Raw genomic sequence first — 19,086 nt, 5'->3', positions numbered from 1 at the left:
CTGGAATTTAGAAGATAAATATTGGTTTATTCACTCCTTCAATGAATGTGGGCATACTAACAGGTTCTTTACTCAGAGAGTGGTAAGGGCGTGGAACGCCCTGCCTGCCAATGTAGTTAACGCAGCCACATTAGGGGCATTTAAACAGTCCTTGGATAAGCAGATGGATGATGATGGGATAGTGTAGGGGGAGGGGCTTAGTTTAGTTCACAGGTCGGCGCAACATCGAGGGCCGAAGGGCCTGTTCCGCGCTGTATTGTTCTATGCTCTATGCTCTATTGTTCTGCCATTCTCACATTCTGATAACCTAATCCGAACGATCAACATCCTTTCTTCCCCCAGCACTCGAACTACCCCATCGCAACTGTTGCATAAATGCTGTCTCCTCCACACTTCACCTCAGTTCTGATGAAGAGCCAGCTAGACTCAAATCATTAGCTTACTCTCTCCATGGATGCTCCCTTACTTAGTATGATTGCCAGCATTTTTTTATTTTCAGCCCATTAAAAGGCAATGGTCTGCACTTGTTTATCAGCGATGCTGGAGACATAAAAGTTATCATAAATTCACTGAGTTGATTGACATGCTGGACAGATATGGCTGCAATAAGAGAGTACGGCAGAAGTGGTTCTGAACAAATACAAAACAAAAATGCTTTTGAGTATAAACAGTGAAGTATTACCTGTTCCTCTTCCTCTCCCACACTTCTCCACTTGCCACTAAGTAGGCAAAAAACTCAATATCGATAATATAGGTAGAAGTAGGTGTTTGGAAGGAATTTGTTGTACAAAGACTTATTAGAGTACGAAACACTTTATCTTAAGTGGATCTTGAAGTTCAGTGTATAAATAGAACTTGGAGAAACACTTCAGTACTGCGAATATTAAAGGATTGAGGAACAGAGCTGTAAAACGGAATTAGACTCGATAGTCATGATACATCTGTCCTGAGGTTTCTATGATTTCAATGAATGTATTCTCATGCCCTTGATTTCCCAGAGCAGTCGAGTAGAAATGACAGTCTTTTATTGCTCAAATAAGTGAAAATGCCTGCAATGTGAGCAGCAGTATCTGGGCACAATGACAAGATTTAATACATTTCCACATTTTAATTTTTCTTTAATTTAGACCTCACAGCGCAAGAAAAAGGAAGATACATCTTGGGATGAAAAAAGCTGTAATTTTCTTGTCATCTCGCTCCTGGCTCATCACTGTTCCCCACAGGCTGTGGCTTGAGGAATTGATAGAATATCAAGTCCTGTGCTGCAAGTCTCTGGTAATAGAAGGCAATCGAGGAAATGTTTCACTATTTGGGATGCACCTTCACAGTCATACCCAGTAGAATTTGTTTGGCTGTATCCCCACTTCTGCAGAATGACTTTGCAGCAGCCAACTGAGGCAATATCACATTCTGATAACCTAATCCGAACTATCAACATCCTTTCTTCCCCCAGCACTCCAATTACCCCACCTCAACTGTTGCATAAATGCTGTCTCCTCCACACTTCACTTCAGTTCTGATGAAGAGCCAGCTAGACTCTTCATCCAACCCTGAGGCAATAGTGCACATCATAGTGAAACATGTTTCACTTGTTCCAGATAGGAACAATTCCACCCCCCAACCCAATCGTTAGACAGCATGGCTTGTTTCTTACTTAGATCGCAGAGTTGGTGCAGTACAGAAGGGGTCCATTCAACCTACTGTGCCTGCACCAACTCTGGTGATCTTACTGATCAATTAACTTAATGCCATTTTCCCATCTTCTCCCCATAACCCTGTTCACTCTCCCTTGTCAGATAACCATTTAACTCCCTCTTGAATGTTTCAATAGAACCATGTCCAGCAGTGCATTACAGACTTTAACCATTCACTGCATAAGAAAGCTGTGATTGCCACGTTAGCTTTTTTTACCTGCTACTTGAAATCTGATGTTTTCAGTTCTTTTCATGAGTGCCAACAGTTTATCCCTCTCTATTCCACCCTGTCTTCTCATGATTATGAATGCCTCTATCAAATCTCCACCCGGGCTTCTTTCTCCGCCCAAAGGGAAAAAGTTGTAACTTCTGATATCTATTTTCGTAATTGAAGTTCCTTGTCACATTCTTGTGAATCTTTTCTGCACTGATGTTGATGCTACAGTCAGGAAAGCCCAATCTTTCTACTTTCTCAGGAAGCTAAGGAAATTCAGCATGTCCTTAAAGGGATCTTACCAATTTTTATAGATGTACAGTCGAAAACATCCTATCGGGATATACCATGGCTTGGTATGGCAACTGCTGTGTCTAGAACTGTAAGAAATTACAGAGAGTTGTGATCACTGCCCAGTCCATCATGCAGGCCAATGTTCTATCCATTGACTCCATCTATGATTCTCACTGCCTTGGGAAGACAGCAAACATATTCAAAAACACCTTCCACCTTGATTATAATGTCTTCCAACCTCTTCCATCAAGCAGAAGATGCAAAAACTTAAACACATATATCAGTAGATTCAAGAACAGCTTCTTCCCCACTGTTATCAGACTTCTGAATGGATCTCTGAAATTTTAAATTTAATGTTAATCTTGTTCTCTGCGCACCTTCTCTGCAGCCTTAACGTTGTATTCTGTGCAGTGTTTTATTACCCTGATGCACTTTTTAATGGTATGATCTGCGTGTACTGCATGCAAAACAAAACTTTTCACTGTACCTAGGTATAAGTGACAATAATAAATTAAATAAATTGAAATCCTTCACAACTTTCCAAACATCAGTGCTAGAATTGGACATAATAATTCAATTAAGGTCCAAACATTATCCTATACATGTTCAACATAACCTCCCTGCTTGTACTGTGTGTCCCTATTATAGGTTACTATATGCTTTCTTAACCATGTTTTCAACCTGTCCTGGCAACATCAATGACTGACGTGAATATAAACCCAGATCTCTTTGCTCCTGCACCCGCTTTAGAATCATGCATTTTTTGTTTTGTTTCTCCATGTTCTTCCAACCTAAATGAATCATTTCACATTGTTCCATGTTGAACCTCATCTGCCACCTATTGACCCCCTTCCTCCATCTGAAAAGAAAATCTGTTAACCACAATCATTTCCTGTACTCAAACAATTTTTTTCATGCATGTTGTTACTGTCCTTTTTGTTCATTTCATGTACAATAGCTCTACCTGCAAGCCGTTGTACTGGTTCAAAAATTTTAAAATGCCTGGTAGTTAACTGTCAATTAGTATGTATGGATACATTCTCTATAGCAATACCTCTACCGGAGTCTGTTTGCCAATGCATCAACAGTCTCTTCCCGTGCAGGATTATTGTAGGTTTCCTCCTTGAATTAATAACATTGCAAATTCTCTGATGGGTAAGAGACAAAAAGTTTTTATCAGCAATATTTAATTCTCTTTTGTGGAATTGTATCAAAGACCTTTTTGCCTGAGTCTGGTTGATCATTCGATGAGATCGTGGCTGTTCTAATAATCCTTTCCCGTCTAATTCACGTAAGTCTCAATATCCTTACCAATTAAAAATCTGTCCGCCTGATTCTTGAATATATTTGATGACCCAGCCTCTACAGCACTGATTCACTGCAGTCTCAGAGAGAAATTATTCCTGTTACTGTTTACTCAGATTATGAAATCTTGTACTAGTCTCTCCTACAAGGGGAAACAATCTCTCAGCAGCTACCCTGTCAGGACATTAGGAATCTTATATGTTTCAATAAGGTCGCCTCTCATTTTTCTAAACTCCAGCGATTACTGAAATGATCCTGCAAGGCTCGTGTCCTGTCACCAACTCATCCCTTATTTACATGTGCATAGTACATGACACTGACCCAGCTAGCTTGGAGTCGGCTCTTAGGGTGAGCAGAACCCTTGACACTGCCTGTTTATATCTATCAGCCAGGGGTCTCTGATAGGACCGGATTAACAGCCCCAATCAGGGAACTCATGTTCTGTGAGGTCCACCTAACTGACCTATCCCATTCATTACAATTACGGATCCAAATGACTGAACTTCTCCTCAAAGGAAAATTAATTCATGCCTGGGATCAAACTTGTGAACTTTGCCTGTACTGTTTCCAATGCCAATATATTTTTCCTTAGACAAGAGGACGAAATCCATTCACAGTATTCCAAGTGTGGTCTGATTATTACCTTGTGTACCTTAAGAAGCACCTCTCTATTTGTATTCTGCATTCCCTTTGGAATAAAGGGCAAAATTCCACATGCTTTCCTTTTACACACTGAACTTGATGGTAGCTATTTTTGATTCGTGTATAAGGACCCCAAATCCCACATTGCTACAGCTTTCTGCAGTCTTTCTCCATTTAAATAATATTCAACTCCTCTTTTCCTTCTGCCAAAGTATTATGTCACATTTTCTCACACTATATTCCATCTGTCAAGTTTCTGCCCACTTACTGTCTATAACTATCTGCAGACATTCTGTCAAATTCACCATTGATTTCCCATTTATTTTTGTGTCATCTGCAAACTTGGCTAATGTACATTCACTTTCCTCCTCCAAATCATCGATATATTTTGTAGATAATTGTAGTCCCAGCACTGACCCCCCGTGTGTCACTCCACTAATTATAGGTCACCATTCTAAAATTACTCCCCCTTACCCAAACTCTTTGTCTATTAGTTAGCCAATCTTTTATCCATGGATAAATCCACTGATTCCCCTTCATCTATCCTACTTGTTATCTCCTCAACATAATTCTTATAACTTTGTTCGGTATGATTTCTCCTTTATGAAACCATGTTGACTGTGTTTGATCATATTAAATATTTCAATTCTATCCTTTATAATGGACTGTAACATTTTCCCAAGAATAAATGATAAGTTAATTGGACCGTCATCACCTGTTTTCTCTCTCCTTCCCCTTTTTAAGTAAGAGTGGTACGTTGGCAGTTAGCTAATTTCTTAAATATTCAAGGATGCATTCCATTAGGTCAGGGAATGTAAGATAACAAGGTGTAGACCTGGATGAACACAGCAGGCCAAGCAGCATCAGAGGAGCGGGAAGGCTGACGTTTTAGGCCCAGACCCTTCTTCAGAAGTGGGGGAATGGAAGGGGGCTCTGAAATAAATAGGGAGAGAGGGGGAGGCGGATGGAAGAGGGATAGAGAAGATAGGTGGAGAGGAGACAGACAGGTCAAAGAGGATGGAGCCAGTAGAGGTGAGTGTAAGTGGGGAGTTAGCGAGGAGGTAGGTCAGCCCAGGGAGGACGGACAGGTCAAGGGGGTGGGGCGAGGTTAGTAGGTAGGAGATGTGGGTGGGGTTTGAGGTGGGAGGAGGGGATAGGTTAGAGGAAAGACAGGTCAGGGAGGCAGGTCGAGCTGGGCTGGTTTTGGGTTGCGGTTGGGGAAGGGGATATTTTGAAGCTTGTGAAGTCCACATTGATACCATTGGGCTTCAGGGTTCCCAAGCAGAATATGAGTTGCTGTTCCTGCAACCTTCGGGTGGCATCGTTGTGGCACTTCAGGAGGCCCAGGATGGACATGTCGTCTGAGGAATGGGAGGGGAAGTTGAAATGGTTCGCGACTGGGAGTTGCAGTTGTTTATTGCGTAGGTGTTCTGCAAAGCGGGCCCCAAGCCTCCGCTTGGTTTCCCCAATGTAGAGGACGCCACAACAGGAACAGCAGATACAGTATACCACATTAGCAGGTGCAGGTGAACATCTGCTTGATGTGAAAAATCTTCTTGGGGCCTGGGATGGGGATGAGGGAGGAGGTGTGGAGGCAAGTGTAGCGCTTCCTGCACTTGCAAGGAAGAGCGCCGGGTGTGGTAGGGCTGAAGGGGAGTATGGAGCAGACAAGGGAATCACGGGGCCAAATTGGGAAGGCCTGAATGTGCCTGAATCTGTAGTCCATTGGGGATAATCTCGTTCTGTAGGCAGGTAATAAGAAAGGTGATGTGGCTGTAGTACCAGGTTTGCTTCAGGATGTTGTTGAGCAGTTTCAAGGCTGAAGAGGTTATGAGAGAGTTGCAGTGGAAGAGAGATTCACTGAGGTTTTTCCAGAGGGAGGAGAGTAACTTCTTCAGGGTAGGCATCCTTAGAAGAGGCTTTGCAGAGGGGTTAAAATTGTTTCGGAGATGGTAGGAACTGCAGATGCTGGAGAATCTGGGATAACAAGGGTTAGAGCTGAATTAACACAGCAGGCCAAGCAGCATCAGAGGAGCAGGAAGGCCGACGTTTCAGGCCTAGACCCTTCTTCAGAAATGGGGAAGCGTCGAGGCTGAACTGTCAGCCTTCCTGCTCTACTGATGCTGCTTGGCCTGCTGTGTTCATCCAGCTCTACCCCTTGTTATTCCACTCATTAATGGGAATAGTTAATTCCATTGAGGGTGGCTTGTCCTTTCAATGCTGTAAAAGGTGGCATGCTTTCTACAAGGTAAGAAAGTGTGAAGCTGGATGAACACAGCAGGCCAAGCAGCATCTCAGGAGCACAAAAGCTGACGTTTCGGGCCTAGACCCTTCATCAGAGAAGGGGATGGGGAGAGGGTTCTGATATAAATAGGGAGAGAGGGGAGGGCGGACCAAGGATGCATAGAGGAGAAGATAGGTGGAGAGGAGAGTATAGGTGGAGAACTGGGGAGGGGATATCAGTCCAGGGACGACGGACAGGTTTGCAGTGGGAGAGAGATTCCCTGAGGTTGGTCCGGAGGGAGGAGGGTAACTTCTTCAGGTTAGACATCCCTGGAAGAAGATTCGCAGTGAGGTTAAAATTGTGATCAGAGATGTGGCCTGCTGTGTTCATCCAGCTTCAGACTTTGCTATCTTGGATTCTCCAGCATCTGCAGTTCTCATTATCTCTGCTTTCTACAAGAATTCACTTTGCTGCTGGATTTGTATATTCTTGGACAGATTTGTGTTTGGAGGCCCCTGATAGGAACCTCCAGAGTAGCAATTATCGAGAGGTAAGTGGGTCATTTTTAATCTAGTCAGAGTCAGAACCCAGGTTTCTGACAGCAATTGGAGTTCCTGAGCAGTTTATATTTCGATTGTATTTGAACGCCAGAACCAGGAACCCACTCCTATTTATGCACTTGATGCCAAAGACCCATAAGAACACCACAGAAGAATAAAGAAAAGCAGCAGCATAGTGTTAATATTCCTCTGTCAAACAGTAGACTATGATTCCAGTGATCGCAGTGTACCCCAATACTGGTCGGCAATGTTCGAAATAGCTGTGGCAATAGTTGGCAGCTTTAAGATGTAGGAGCAGAATTAGACCATTCGATCATGACTGATATGTTTCTCAACCCCAGTCTCCTGCCTTCTTCCCATAATCTTTGATCCTCTTACCAATCAAGAACCTGAAATTCATTGTCGACATTGATTGCAATTTGGGGGTGAGGGTACAATTACAATAATTAACTATTTAGCAAAGCCTCTAGTCAGGTAGTTCAGGTATTCCAGCAAATGATATCATCAGGTACTTAGCTAAAGTTCCAAAGTGCTAATCGACCATAGGGCTGCTCTATCTTTACAGAGGTGACAGGTGGTGGTTTAACCTGAGGGTCACCACACCTCAGGCAAGGGTGAGGTTGAGAATGAGAGTTCTTCGTAGTAGCTTCAGCAAATGCAGGAATTGAACCCACGCTGTTGGTGTTAATCTGCATTGCAAACCAGCTAACTGAGCTAACCAATCCCCAATCAGGTATATAACAGTATAATTAACTCATGCTTTAACTTCAGCACCAAAATGCTAACAAGTGTAATATGTATGTCATTACCCCAGTGCAAGATTTCAATGAACCTAGGTCTTTTCACCTAGGTATAAAAGATTCATACTGTAATTTTATAGTGTATCATTATTTAAAATCAAGTTTTAATCAGCTCCAGATTTTGTGTCAAGTGCACAATCATCCCGTACAAGTAATAGCTGCAAGGTCACGAGAGATTTTCCCCTCAATCTTAGTGTGTACAAGTTGTAGAAGAGATTTCAGCTGAAGATAGTGTGTCTGAGATTGTAATTCTGTAATTTGTCGTTGAGGATTATTTTAAAAAGCTGGTAATCAGCTGATGGAGGACCTTTTCAAGTCTGACAGGATTAAAAAGGAGTAGTAAGATCTCCAGCTGCTTACTGCTAATCTTTTTTTGCTAATCCTCTTTCTGAAGAAAGGTCTAGGCCCGTCAGCCTTCCTGGTCCTCTGATGCTGCTAGGCCTGCTGTGTTCATCCAGCTCTACACCTTGTTATCTCTACTGCTAATCTTGCATGGCTCCAACCCTTCTGGGAAATGAAGCCTGTTTAAAATACACCAGGACTTAACTTGGTGTGTTTTCTTTTCATGGTCCATAGACACATAGTTTGCTTCCCAAACCTGCAGTGATCCTTATCAATACTTCACCTGAGCACGCGTGTTAGAAACATGCATGGTTGCTGGGAACCACCAAACACTCTCAGTCCAGATCGAACTCTCTCAAAACAGTTTTAAGCTAAAGCCCCAACAAAAAAGTAGGCTGTATAGTTCCTCAGACTATTGTTTGTTTTGACCAGAGCCTGTCTGAAACCTCTGGCAAGAATTTGGCTTTTGTGGCCAAGAAAATAAATCTATTGAAGCATTCAGAAAAAAAGCTGACACTATCCAAATACCGACACCAGAGACATGTGCTTCTTGGGTTTTCCTGGGACGGGGTATTTCCTGTTGGCAGGCAGGTCTCATGCCTATGCAGTCAATGAGTGAATCCCCAGCATTCCGAGCAGTGGCCAAATCTAGGCCCAAGTATAGTTAAGGACACCAGGCTCATTCTTCACAATGCTGGTCTGGCCAGTAAGCTTTTAGCTCTGTACCCTCAGCAGCATTGGTGAGAGAGGTGACCTCTGCTGAGGCTACAAGGGCAATAATGGGGTGGGGGGGGTGCAGCGAGGAGGGTTGCCTTCATTTTGAGGCATCCCTGTGGAGGAGGTAAAAATTCCTTCCACTGCCACTGTCAGACTAACAATGACCTGAGGGGAACCCACTGTTGGGGGTCAGCGAAAGCTCACTCTTGCTGTTGAGGTGATTGGTCAATCTATATGCTCATATGGTCAGATGGCTGGTAATTCTAGAAGGCCTAACCACTTGGTCCCCGTGTCAATGGTGGAACCGATATTCGCTTCAACTTTTTAGTAGGCCGTTCTCCTCAGCGTCATTTCCATGAAGCTGGAAATCCTCACATGTATATGGGGGCCTGTTGTGAGTTAAAATTTTCTTACTGAGCAGGCAATCTCTGCTCATTCATGAACAGCATCTCCATCCTGCTATCACGTAAACTAAGAACACATCGTATGAGGTTGTTGACCTGCTCGCCAAGCTGCTTTATTCTTGTTCAGACTTTTCGTCGCCATGTTAGGTGACATCATCAGAGGAGCCTCCGATGAAGCGGTGTTATATCTTTGCTAAAAACATGGAGCATGCAGTATGTAAGAATTACTCAGGAGGAAACTTTAAGTGGTATCATCTTATTTACTTCATAGGATCTCCCATTATTCTTCTCTGCAGTTGGGTGAAGTCAGCAGCTCATGAATGCTGCAATTCTACTTGCTGTGAGCTCAATCTCTGGGAGATATTAACGGAATGGTTATTCAACTGAACATCAGGGCTTATGCTTTAGGGACGGGGGTTCAAGTCCCTCACCCTCTCATTGAGTCTGGAACATGAAGCCAGTCTCAGCAATAGTGACTGTGACAGATATCATTGAGAGTTCTGAGGAGCTTTAGGGAAAGGAAGTCTGCTGCCCTTGTCTGGTCAGGCCCACATGTGTCTCCAGACACACATCAATGTGGTTCAAACGTCAACATTGCCCAACAATCCCTCGAAAGAATTTGAACAAAAAATCCAATGCAAGTGCAATGGATTTGAGCCATTTATGATATTATGAGCAGAAAGGAGGCTGGGATATCCATTTAATATTGAATTTCTCTCTCATTTCACAGTCCTTCAATATTAATATCAGTGCACTGCATTTTCAGGGTCTTTCCAATAAAATGTTAAGACCATAGAGCATAAGAGCAGAAGTCAGCATATTGGCATATTGGGTCTGCTGTGCTATTCAATAAAATCATGTCTGATGATCCTCAGTTGAGTTTTTTTCAAGTAGTAACAAAGAGGATTGATGAATGCAGAGCAGTGGACGTGATCTATATGGATTTCAGTAGGGCGTTCGACAAGGTTCCTCATGGTAGATCCCATGGAACGCAGGGAGAACTAGCCATTTGGATACAGAACTGGCTCAAATGCAGAAGACAGAGAGTAGCGAGTTTTGAGAAGATTTGTAGCTCAGGTTGAGGTTCTGGATGTAGTTTGCTCGCTGAGCTGGAAGGTTAGTTTTCAGACGTTTCGTCACCATTCTAGGTAACATCATCAGTGAGCCTCCGGTGAAGCGCTGGTGTTATGTCCTGCTTTCTATTTATCTATTTCGGTTTCCTTGGGTTGGTGACGTCATTTCCTGTTCTTTTTCTCAGAGGATGGGATTTGAAATGGTCAGCACAGACTAGTTGGGCCAAAGAGTTTGTTTCCATGCTGTATCACTCTATGGCTCTTGGCCCATGGTCGGCATGCACCCTCTGCACCACAAAAGGACCCCTGTCTGCTTTGTCTCCCCAACCCTTGATACCCTTACTGATAGAATGCGTGTCTACCTCAGCCTTGAATATACTACGAACTGAGGCCCTCCTGCTGTCTTGGATGAACTTTTAAAAAAAAACCTTGATTGGAAGAAGAGAAGCAATTTCTCATGGTCACTGTTTGTACCTCAGTCCCTGGCCCCTTTATCAGATTGTTTGGATAGTATTCCATAATTGCTCATGAGTGTTAGTTGTACTGAATGCTATATTTCCCACATTGCAAGAGGGACTACGCTGTACTTCATTGGCTGTCAAGTGCTTTCTAATGCCCTGTTGTCATGAAATGCATTATATAAATGAATGTTTCTACATGTTTTTAAATTTGAAAGATGAGCTAATATATGAAGATTGAGAAAACAGGTTTATATTTTCAGCGATTCTTTACAGTAGAATCAATCCCTTGAAAATAGTAATGCCATCTGACTGACTTTTAGTCGCAGATGCTTCTATAACACAGCTGGGGATTTCTGGCCTTTCATGGTATGTTTTAACAATTGCCTGTTTCACACCGAATGTGCTGCTGAGCCAGCTTTACATTTCCAAAATTAGCAAAAAGCTGGAAGAAGACCAGAAACGCAAAGGACTAGAGTTTCAGCCCGACCCCAAGGGCCAGTATTGGAGGCAAACAGGAGCTAAAAATAGCCCAGCTCCACACTGCCTTTGGGCTCAGTTTTGAAGAAACAGGAGGAGGAGTTGGAGAGGCTACGCTGACACATGCAGGGAGCTTTCCTGATTTGTGAAGAGCTGACCTAAGCCTCCAACGAGGCCACTACTGGGGGCAGGGCCCATCTTATGTGATTGGAGGCAGCAGCACTACAGTCCTCATGTTGGTAGTCTGGCACCGAAAGTCTTGTTTCTATTACAAATTTAAAGATGCCAGAGAGAGAGGGTGGCCTGATCTATAAGTGCCCCCTCTCTCTTACTCACCTGCCATAGCAACCTTTCAAGCTTGAGGCCTCTGATGGTCCCTCCAGCTTCGAAAGACTGCCCTCCATCCTTGATTGGACAAGGAACCTGCCTCCATGTCAGCTTGGGGCACTCCCCTTGCTGTGTAAAATCACATTCAGTGACCTGTTCTTCCACCTCCGGTGATGGAGAGGGGGTCCACACCCAGAAACAGGCCCAAATCTATGTAGGAAGCATTGCACTCAATCTTTCCCCTTGCCTCAAGAAGGGAACCTGAGAACAAGGGGGGGTGGGGGTCACAGAGGAAAAATTATATACCATGGGTAAATTGTGGCCTTGTGCTCCAGGTCTAATATAGTTGGTAATGAATGAGGAATTCACTTTGCGTCCCTTCTCGTTTCTATTTCTCTTGGCACAAATTGGGAGAGGCTAGAAACTTACTGTTCATCTGCTTTATCCTGTTGCACGAAGCCACAACCTGTCCTTTATCTGAATTGACTTGCATTCCACTGAATTCATTGCTGAGCTGCAGATCCTAAAATTACACAATCTGGATGTTTGAGTCTTGTGCTTTGGAGGCAGGAGGTTACTAAAGGTGGTGCGTGTGGCCTCCAGGATGCTTCACAAGCTAGGCCTTGCCCCCAGCCTAATTTCCCACTGGAGATCTTGGAACACAGGGGACAAGGAGGTGGTGGGTGTGTCAATGCCACCCTTGTTAAAATTTGGGGAAGGCCAATTATAGGAGCTCAACAAAGTTTCCCTATTTGACTCCCAAGTGTCTTCCGGCCAGAGCCGGTTTTGAAGACAGAAGATTGAGAGGCCAGCGATCCTCCCGATTTGCCTGAGTGGCTGTAAGTCACTCTGTACATGGGATTGTGTCCTACAGCTGTGGACCTGCCACAAAGACCACGTTGAGTACAAAGTTTGAGAAGGTTGGAGAGGTGATCTTGGGGAGCCCTTCTTCACTTCTACCAGCCAGAGTGCCCTGCTCCCTTTGAAAATGATTTCCCATATGGCTTTGAGAGCCTGCCCTTTAACCTTTCAGTCTCCCCTCTGACCCTTAATTGGCTACTCTTGGAAAATAACATTGAGGGACTGTTACCCAGAAAGCGCAGGAACCTGACCGTAATTTGAGCCAAATGTTAAGTGTAGAGGCTCACAAGGAAAATCTAGCCCATAGTTAGAGTGAACTGGTTGATAACTGGGCAGCATGGTGGCTCAGTGGTTAGCACCGCTGCCTCACAGCGTCAGGACCTGGACTCGGTTTCACCTGCACATTCTTCCTGTGTCTGTGTGAGTTTCCTCAGGTTGTTCCGGCTTCCTTCCACAGTCCAAAGATGTGCAGGCTAGGTGGATTGGCCATGCTAAATTGCCTGTCGTGTACAGGCTAGCTGGGTCAAATATGGTAAATGTGAGGTTACGAGGATATGGTGGGATACTCTTCAGAGGTACAAATGGAAAGGTTGAATGGCCTCTGTCTGCAATGTAGAGATTCTTGATTCTATCTCATGCTGTTACTCTTAGAGAGTGAAGCACAGGTACCATCTTTCAGTTAGGGAATGTGTCCTCTCAATGTAATTCATACAAATGTTGTGAGCAAGGTATAGGAGTAGGCCATTTGGCCCTTCAGCCCTGTGCCACCATTCAGCAGTGCTGATTGTAATTTCAAATCCCCATTCCTACCTTCCTCTGACAAGCTTTTAGCCTCGTATTTTACAGGAATCTACCCACCTTTGTTCCAAAATTATTCAAGTCCTCCACTTTTTCAGGGGAGAGTTCCAAAGACTCAGAATGTTCTCAAACAAAATATTTCATCTGATCAATGTGGGCAACCCTGATTTTTCAGCAGTGATCCTTAGTTCTAGGTTCTCTAATAAGAGGAAACATCCTACCCATGTCTCCCTTGTCAAAATCCCTCCGTAAATGGTTCAGTCAAATTGTCTCTCATTCTTCTAAACTCAGCAGCTACAAGCCTAACCTGTCCAATGAGTGCACCCGCACCTTCCATGCCCCATATACTAAGGCCAAACAACATGTTCCATTGCAAAATCAGACATTGATTTGACGTTATTATTAAGCAGGCCTAGTTTAAGAAGCTGTAAAGGCTGTACCTTTTTATTTTCCTGCGTCTTTGATTGTGGACTGAAATAGGAAAAGGATTGTTGTTAAGACGAAGGATTGTGGAAAGGCTTGCAACAGTTTGTAAACTCATTTACCTGACACTCATTGTAAGCGCCGTTACCAGGGCTGATTGCATGAGCAGTTGGGAAGGTGACTGCAGGCAAGTTGGAGTTAGGGCTGCGTACGAAGGGAGATTTTGATAGCAGCAAGTAGCTAAAAGGTCTGCAATAGTAAGCAATTCTCAATAGTAAAGGCTTCCTGCCTGCTCACAACTATGTCATTGGCTCCCAGGTAGCTGAACAGCTTGTGGGTCTGAATGTTTGGTCAGAAGCTAATCGGACTGCTGAGACGTAAGTACTGTCTTATCTGTAATGAAATACACCTCAAGCCTAAGGACAGCCAGTTTATTTTACCTCATCAGTTGCTGTAAACATGTTTTTTTACTAATATTTTAGAGACTTTATAAGTGTGATCTAGTTTCTCCGTGCCTTCTGCAAGCAAGTGAAAGTCCCTGGAGAAAGAAGGTCAAGGAACAGCAAGTCCAGACAAATCAAAAGTATTCTGCAAACTGTGTGTTACTGGACCACTGAACTGCCTTAGCTGCCTTTTCCTCTACCCATAACACTGTGTGTGTGTGTGTGTGTGTGTGTGTGTGTGTGTGTGTGTGTGTGTGTGTGGTGTACGTAATGGCTTGGATTTAACTAGTGAAATTATATGTTGACAGTACATAAATAATTCTTCTTAAGTATAGAAATGTGATCCATACTTTCTGCCCATCTGGTTCTCAAAGACAAGCAAATTAGGGAATTTGGTGTACTTCTGTAATATGTAAAGTCTTTAACTTTTGCGATGAATCTGGAAATACTGATGGCTCCTGGCAGTGAGAAATAACAAAGTACATGAGTTGACTTAGCTAGAGCAAAGGAGTTTCTCTGGTATATAAAGTGGGAGACTTGCAAATATGAATGTGAGATTCTGCTGCACGCCCTCTGAGAAAGAAGTGTAGTTATACCCTTTGAAGTGTGCTGCGCCAATATTATGAATTATCTGTATTTCCATTGTGCATTGCCACAAATGAATCTAAAGCCAAAAAAACTGGAAAACACAAAACAGGAAGAAACACGTTCTTAGCAGGAATTACACTCAGATGCAATATTTTAATATAAATGACTAAACAATATATGTACAACACATATAACCATTAAAAATTTCAAATGTATAGGAGTGGATTGTCTATTTTATATTAATTAAATGTAGAAATCAATAATCCTGCACTTGTTCAAATTTTTGTCACTCTTGTGTTGACAGTGGCTGAGTGTGTAGCGCTCTCAACTTGAGTCAGAGCTTGTGGGTTCAAGTCCCACTTTCGAGGCTTGAGTCTATAATCTCAGCTATCACTTAAATTTGACACTGAGGGAGTGCTGCAGTAATAACAATGCTGTCTTTCAGTTGACACTTTCAGTGGAGGCCCACCTGCCTTCTAAGAAGATCCCATCCCATGCCAGACTTTTCTGTGTTCTATTTAAGGGCAGGGGCATTCTTCTCGGTGTCCTCCTGGTCAATAGTCATCCTTTATTCCGATCACTGACAGATCACGTTATTTGGCTCTTATCTCATTAATGTTTGGGTGACCTTTTGTGCCATGTTACTCACATCACAACAGTATTCAGTCTTCGAAAGTAATTCATTGGCTGTCAAACACTTCAGGGCATCCAGCGGTTGTGAAAGGCACAACATGAATGTATGTCTAACTTTCATGGTAAGAATTGCATTGAGTCCAGCCAAAACAGTACAACAAAGAAAGTAAGACAAAGCCAGACCTTCTCAGCGCCGTATTTCGTGCTCACTGTTTGACTGGATAGGCTTTAAGCATGTTGCATACCATAACTTGTGCTGTCGTACTCAGGTGGTTTTATTGGGAAACAGAGCAGAATTGTTGTCCTGAAGAGTTTTCCCGTGTGTCTGAACTAAGGTTTGTCACTCATCTGAAGATTCATAGGTACAAGTCCACTGAGTGCCAGGGATGAGATGTCCAATCCCAAAAGCACGAATACTATGGATAATAGAAATCTGAAACAACGAGAGCAAGGAGCTGGGAAAACTTGTCATGCATGGACAGAGATACAATTACTGTTCTGATGAGAGGTGATGAAGCTAAAGCATTAACTCTGTTTCCCACCATAGATGCTGCCTGACCTGATGGTGGTTCCAGCATTTTTTTTGTTTGTTTTGTTTTTGTTGTACGCGGTACCCAAGATTGCCTCTCATGTTGTTGTTTTGAATGGTTTGAACTGACTGAGGCCAATGCAAGGCTGAAAACATGCATTAAGTAGTCCAGTAGAGGGTGATACCTTCACTGCTTTTGAACTGTGTGGAAACTTCATGGGTGAGAATTTCTTTGGAAATCTGGAAGTGACCACAGTTCATAAAATTATAGAGGATTTTTTTCCTTGCGACTGATTTTCTGCATTACTGTTAAATTTGTGCCTAGATTAGAATGTTTCATCTGATCACGGCACAGGAAATGGTTATAAAACTGCGAATATAACTAACATATACCACAAACTGCGCCGCAGTTTGCTTTCTCGACAAGGTTTGAAGCTACATTTGACTTTGAGAAGGCTTTACCAGTGTCTCCAAAATAACTTTTCTTTCTGGTTGTAATGGAATGTTTCTTGGTTGGGTGGTAGCTAACGCAGCTCAAAGTAGACGGTTGTGGGCTGCAGTGATGTTGCTTTGTGGTTGACTGAACACTTAAAGGAAGTGATGCCTCAGTTGTGACTTTTACAAGCGTGTGCATTCCGATGCGCTTGCAAATGAACTTACCACACTTTTTTTTCCCTCCTTTGACTCAGAGGATTCGCTTCTACGGTATCTGAATGATGATAAGATTCTGATCATTCAAGAGGAACCTATGACACAGAGAGAGAGCAAGAGAGATACAGGCAGGAGTTCAAGGAGAAAGAAGAATCCAGGAAGTCCCAGCTACCCTATTAGCCCCTCTGTATTGACAGCCCCTGTGAGACTTGACCCCACCTCTCAGGATATCTTGAATTTTCCACTGCCTGAAAGCAATACGGTACCCCTCTATCACGTAAGTTATTACATTCAATTTCATTCCATACATTACTATTATTCAGCTGATCCGTTTCCCTGGCTCAAGTCGGGCATATGCATTTGCATCTTGTTTAACTAAGTGTAGCAAAACATGCACAGGCCTTGCTTTTTAAATAATATTCTGAAGCAACTATGTACAGTCTAAATAAGGTAATTTACCTTTTAAAGTACAATGGTAGATTTAATAGCAATGGTTGGTGAGTGCAGTTACACTTACAGAACACAATTTGGCACTTTCAATCTGAAGCTGTTTGAATCTGGAGCAGCTTTACATTTTCAATCACACTGAAGTGCCCTCAAGGAATATTAGGTCCCAGCCTAACTTCAGTATCATGTTGCAGATAAAATGGCTAAATTTAAGTTAATGCCTTTTTATAACTGGACTGCCACCAAATCCTCACGAGCATCAATCAGCAGTGATCGGTGTCATTGGTATCCAGTGCAATTTTAGTGGTGACTCAGTACCTTTATTGTCTGCCTGTAGTTTAATTGCAATTTTAAAACCTGGGTTATTTAAACGGTGAAGAGATTCATGTGAAGCATTACATTCCCAATATGTCAAACTCTGACTGTGTTCTTGTGTTTTATCTAATTTGCTCAATGTTCAGTTCTTTGCATGGCGAGAGATCAAGAATATACCAATTATTATAGTAAGTGAATCTTAAAGAACTCAAGCATGAAAGGGTAGGAATCATCATGGTGATGAGCAAGTGTTCTCACAACTTTCCTCTCCTCTGTTTTTTTCAGTGAAGTATTAATCAATTTAAATGGATCAGCATCAGCATTGAAATGGTATTAATATTAATATTATGAATGTTAATCCCTAGTCTCTATTCTAACAAAGTTCTGAAGTAAAATTCATGCACTATACAAATAAGATAATTTAACATGTCTGCCCGAGAAACAGAACTATCAAGAATTGATCAACTCAGTGTTATAGAGTGAATTAAAGATGTCTGGTGGGATGTTATTAGATTGCAGAATAATTGAAACAATTAGATGCTCGTCTTTATGAGTTTCTACCTTTGTCAGCAGCTTGAGATTTTCTTGCTGTTAATATCACAGCACAGAACTTTATTTTGGCTGAAGTGCAATTATTTTTAGCCCTTTCTATTCCAGTTCCTGTTTTGTGTGATTTTCAGCAACGCTTTGGTCACTGATGTTCATTCTTGTCCGTTTTTGTGCCTTCTTAATCACAGATAAATATTTATACTCAAACAACAGCTAAATCAGATAATTTGGGGTCATATGCCACATGACTGTTTGTGCCATCCTGCAACACATCTACAACAGTCACTGCTCCAATAACAGAATCATAAATGTGACAATACAGGAGATCGTTCAGCCAATCATGTCTGTGCCAGCACTTTAAAACAGCTCTCTAATCAATCTCAATCCCTTTTTCTGCAGCCCTGTCATTTTTTTTTCAGTTATAGTAATTATCCAGATGCTTTTTGAAAGTTACTGGCTCTATGTTCTTACACTTAAAAAGTTACTCCTTTTAGTTTGTATTGTTTATACTCATTCTTCCTACCAAAAGATTTCATTTCATACTTCTCTGAGTTAAATATCACATGCCTTCTATTTCACCAGACTATGTCCTCCAGAAGTCCTTTACTATATTCCCCATTGTTTGCCACTTTACCAAATTTCATATCATTCAATAACTTTGAAGCTTTTCCCTGTCTACCCAAGTCCAGGTCCACATCAGTAAGAGAAGGGATTCTAATAGCAATCACTATGAACTACACTGAACATATTACTCCAGTTTGAAGAACAATCACTCACAAATATACTCTGCCTTCTGTCTCTTGTCCAATTTCATGCTTACTACTACATAACCTTTAAGTTTAGTGGGCTTTAATTGTGCGAACTGCACCACCTCCAGTATTTCATCAAAGACCTCAACCAGCACCATCAAGTAGAATTTCTCTTTGATAACTCGCTCTTGACTTTCGTGCCTGACTCCTCATCTTACCCCAAGCTTGCAGAGTGTTTAAACTCAAGCTTCAGCTAACCATTTGTCTTTCTCTAATGTAGATAGATACCGATAGCCCTTTCTGGACTTTGATTCCTTCACATTGCATTGACTTTCATTGGTTAACTTCCATTTTTCCAACAGCCGGTTAATTTTGTCTCAGTTTAATGCCTCTGAATGTTCCCCATCAACATCAATACCAGACTAATGATCTAATTGCCAGTTAACTCATGTGGTTTTTCTATTGTCTCCACCTTCACATAATGACGCCAGAAGAATCCTTATCTTTAGTGAAACAGTTGCAATGTTTTCATGTAAAAATGGTTGTCAAACCCTCTGCCTACACAA

The 19,086-nt window shown here is 42.4% G+C and overlaps 1 protein-coding gene across 5 annotated transcripts in view; it reads left to right on the top strand.

Moving 5' to 3' along the window:
* The window catches only part of si:ch211-26b3.4 (connector enhancer of kinase suppressor of ras 2), a 554,826-nt gene that overhangs the window by 374,679 nt on the left and 161,061 nt on the right, over positions 1-19,086 (top strand). For all 5 annotated transcript variants that reach the window (XR_007248946.2, XM_048544970.2, XM_048544968.2 and 2 more), the window contains one exon: positions 16,499-16,737. Coding sequence is in view for 4 of the 5 variants with exons in the window: in XM_048544970.2 (XP_048400927.1) it covers positions 16,499-16,737 (239 nt within the window). In the remaining variant the exon portion in view is untranslated. The remainder of the gene's footprint in view (positions 1-16,498; positions 16,738-19,086) is intronic.

Source organism: Stegostoma tigrinum, chromosome 15 (genome assembly GCF_030684315.1).
Source record: "Stegostoma tigrinum isolate sSteTig4 chromosome 15, sSteTig4.hap1, whole genome shotgun sequence".
NCBI classification, from domain to species: Eukaryota; Metazoa; Chordata; class Chondrichthyes; order Orectolobiformes; family Stegostomatidae; genus Stegostoma; species Stegostoma tigrinum.
This window is presented reverse-complemented; position numbering and strand designations above follow the sequence as displayed.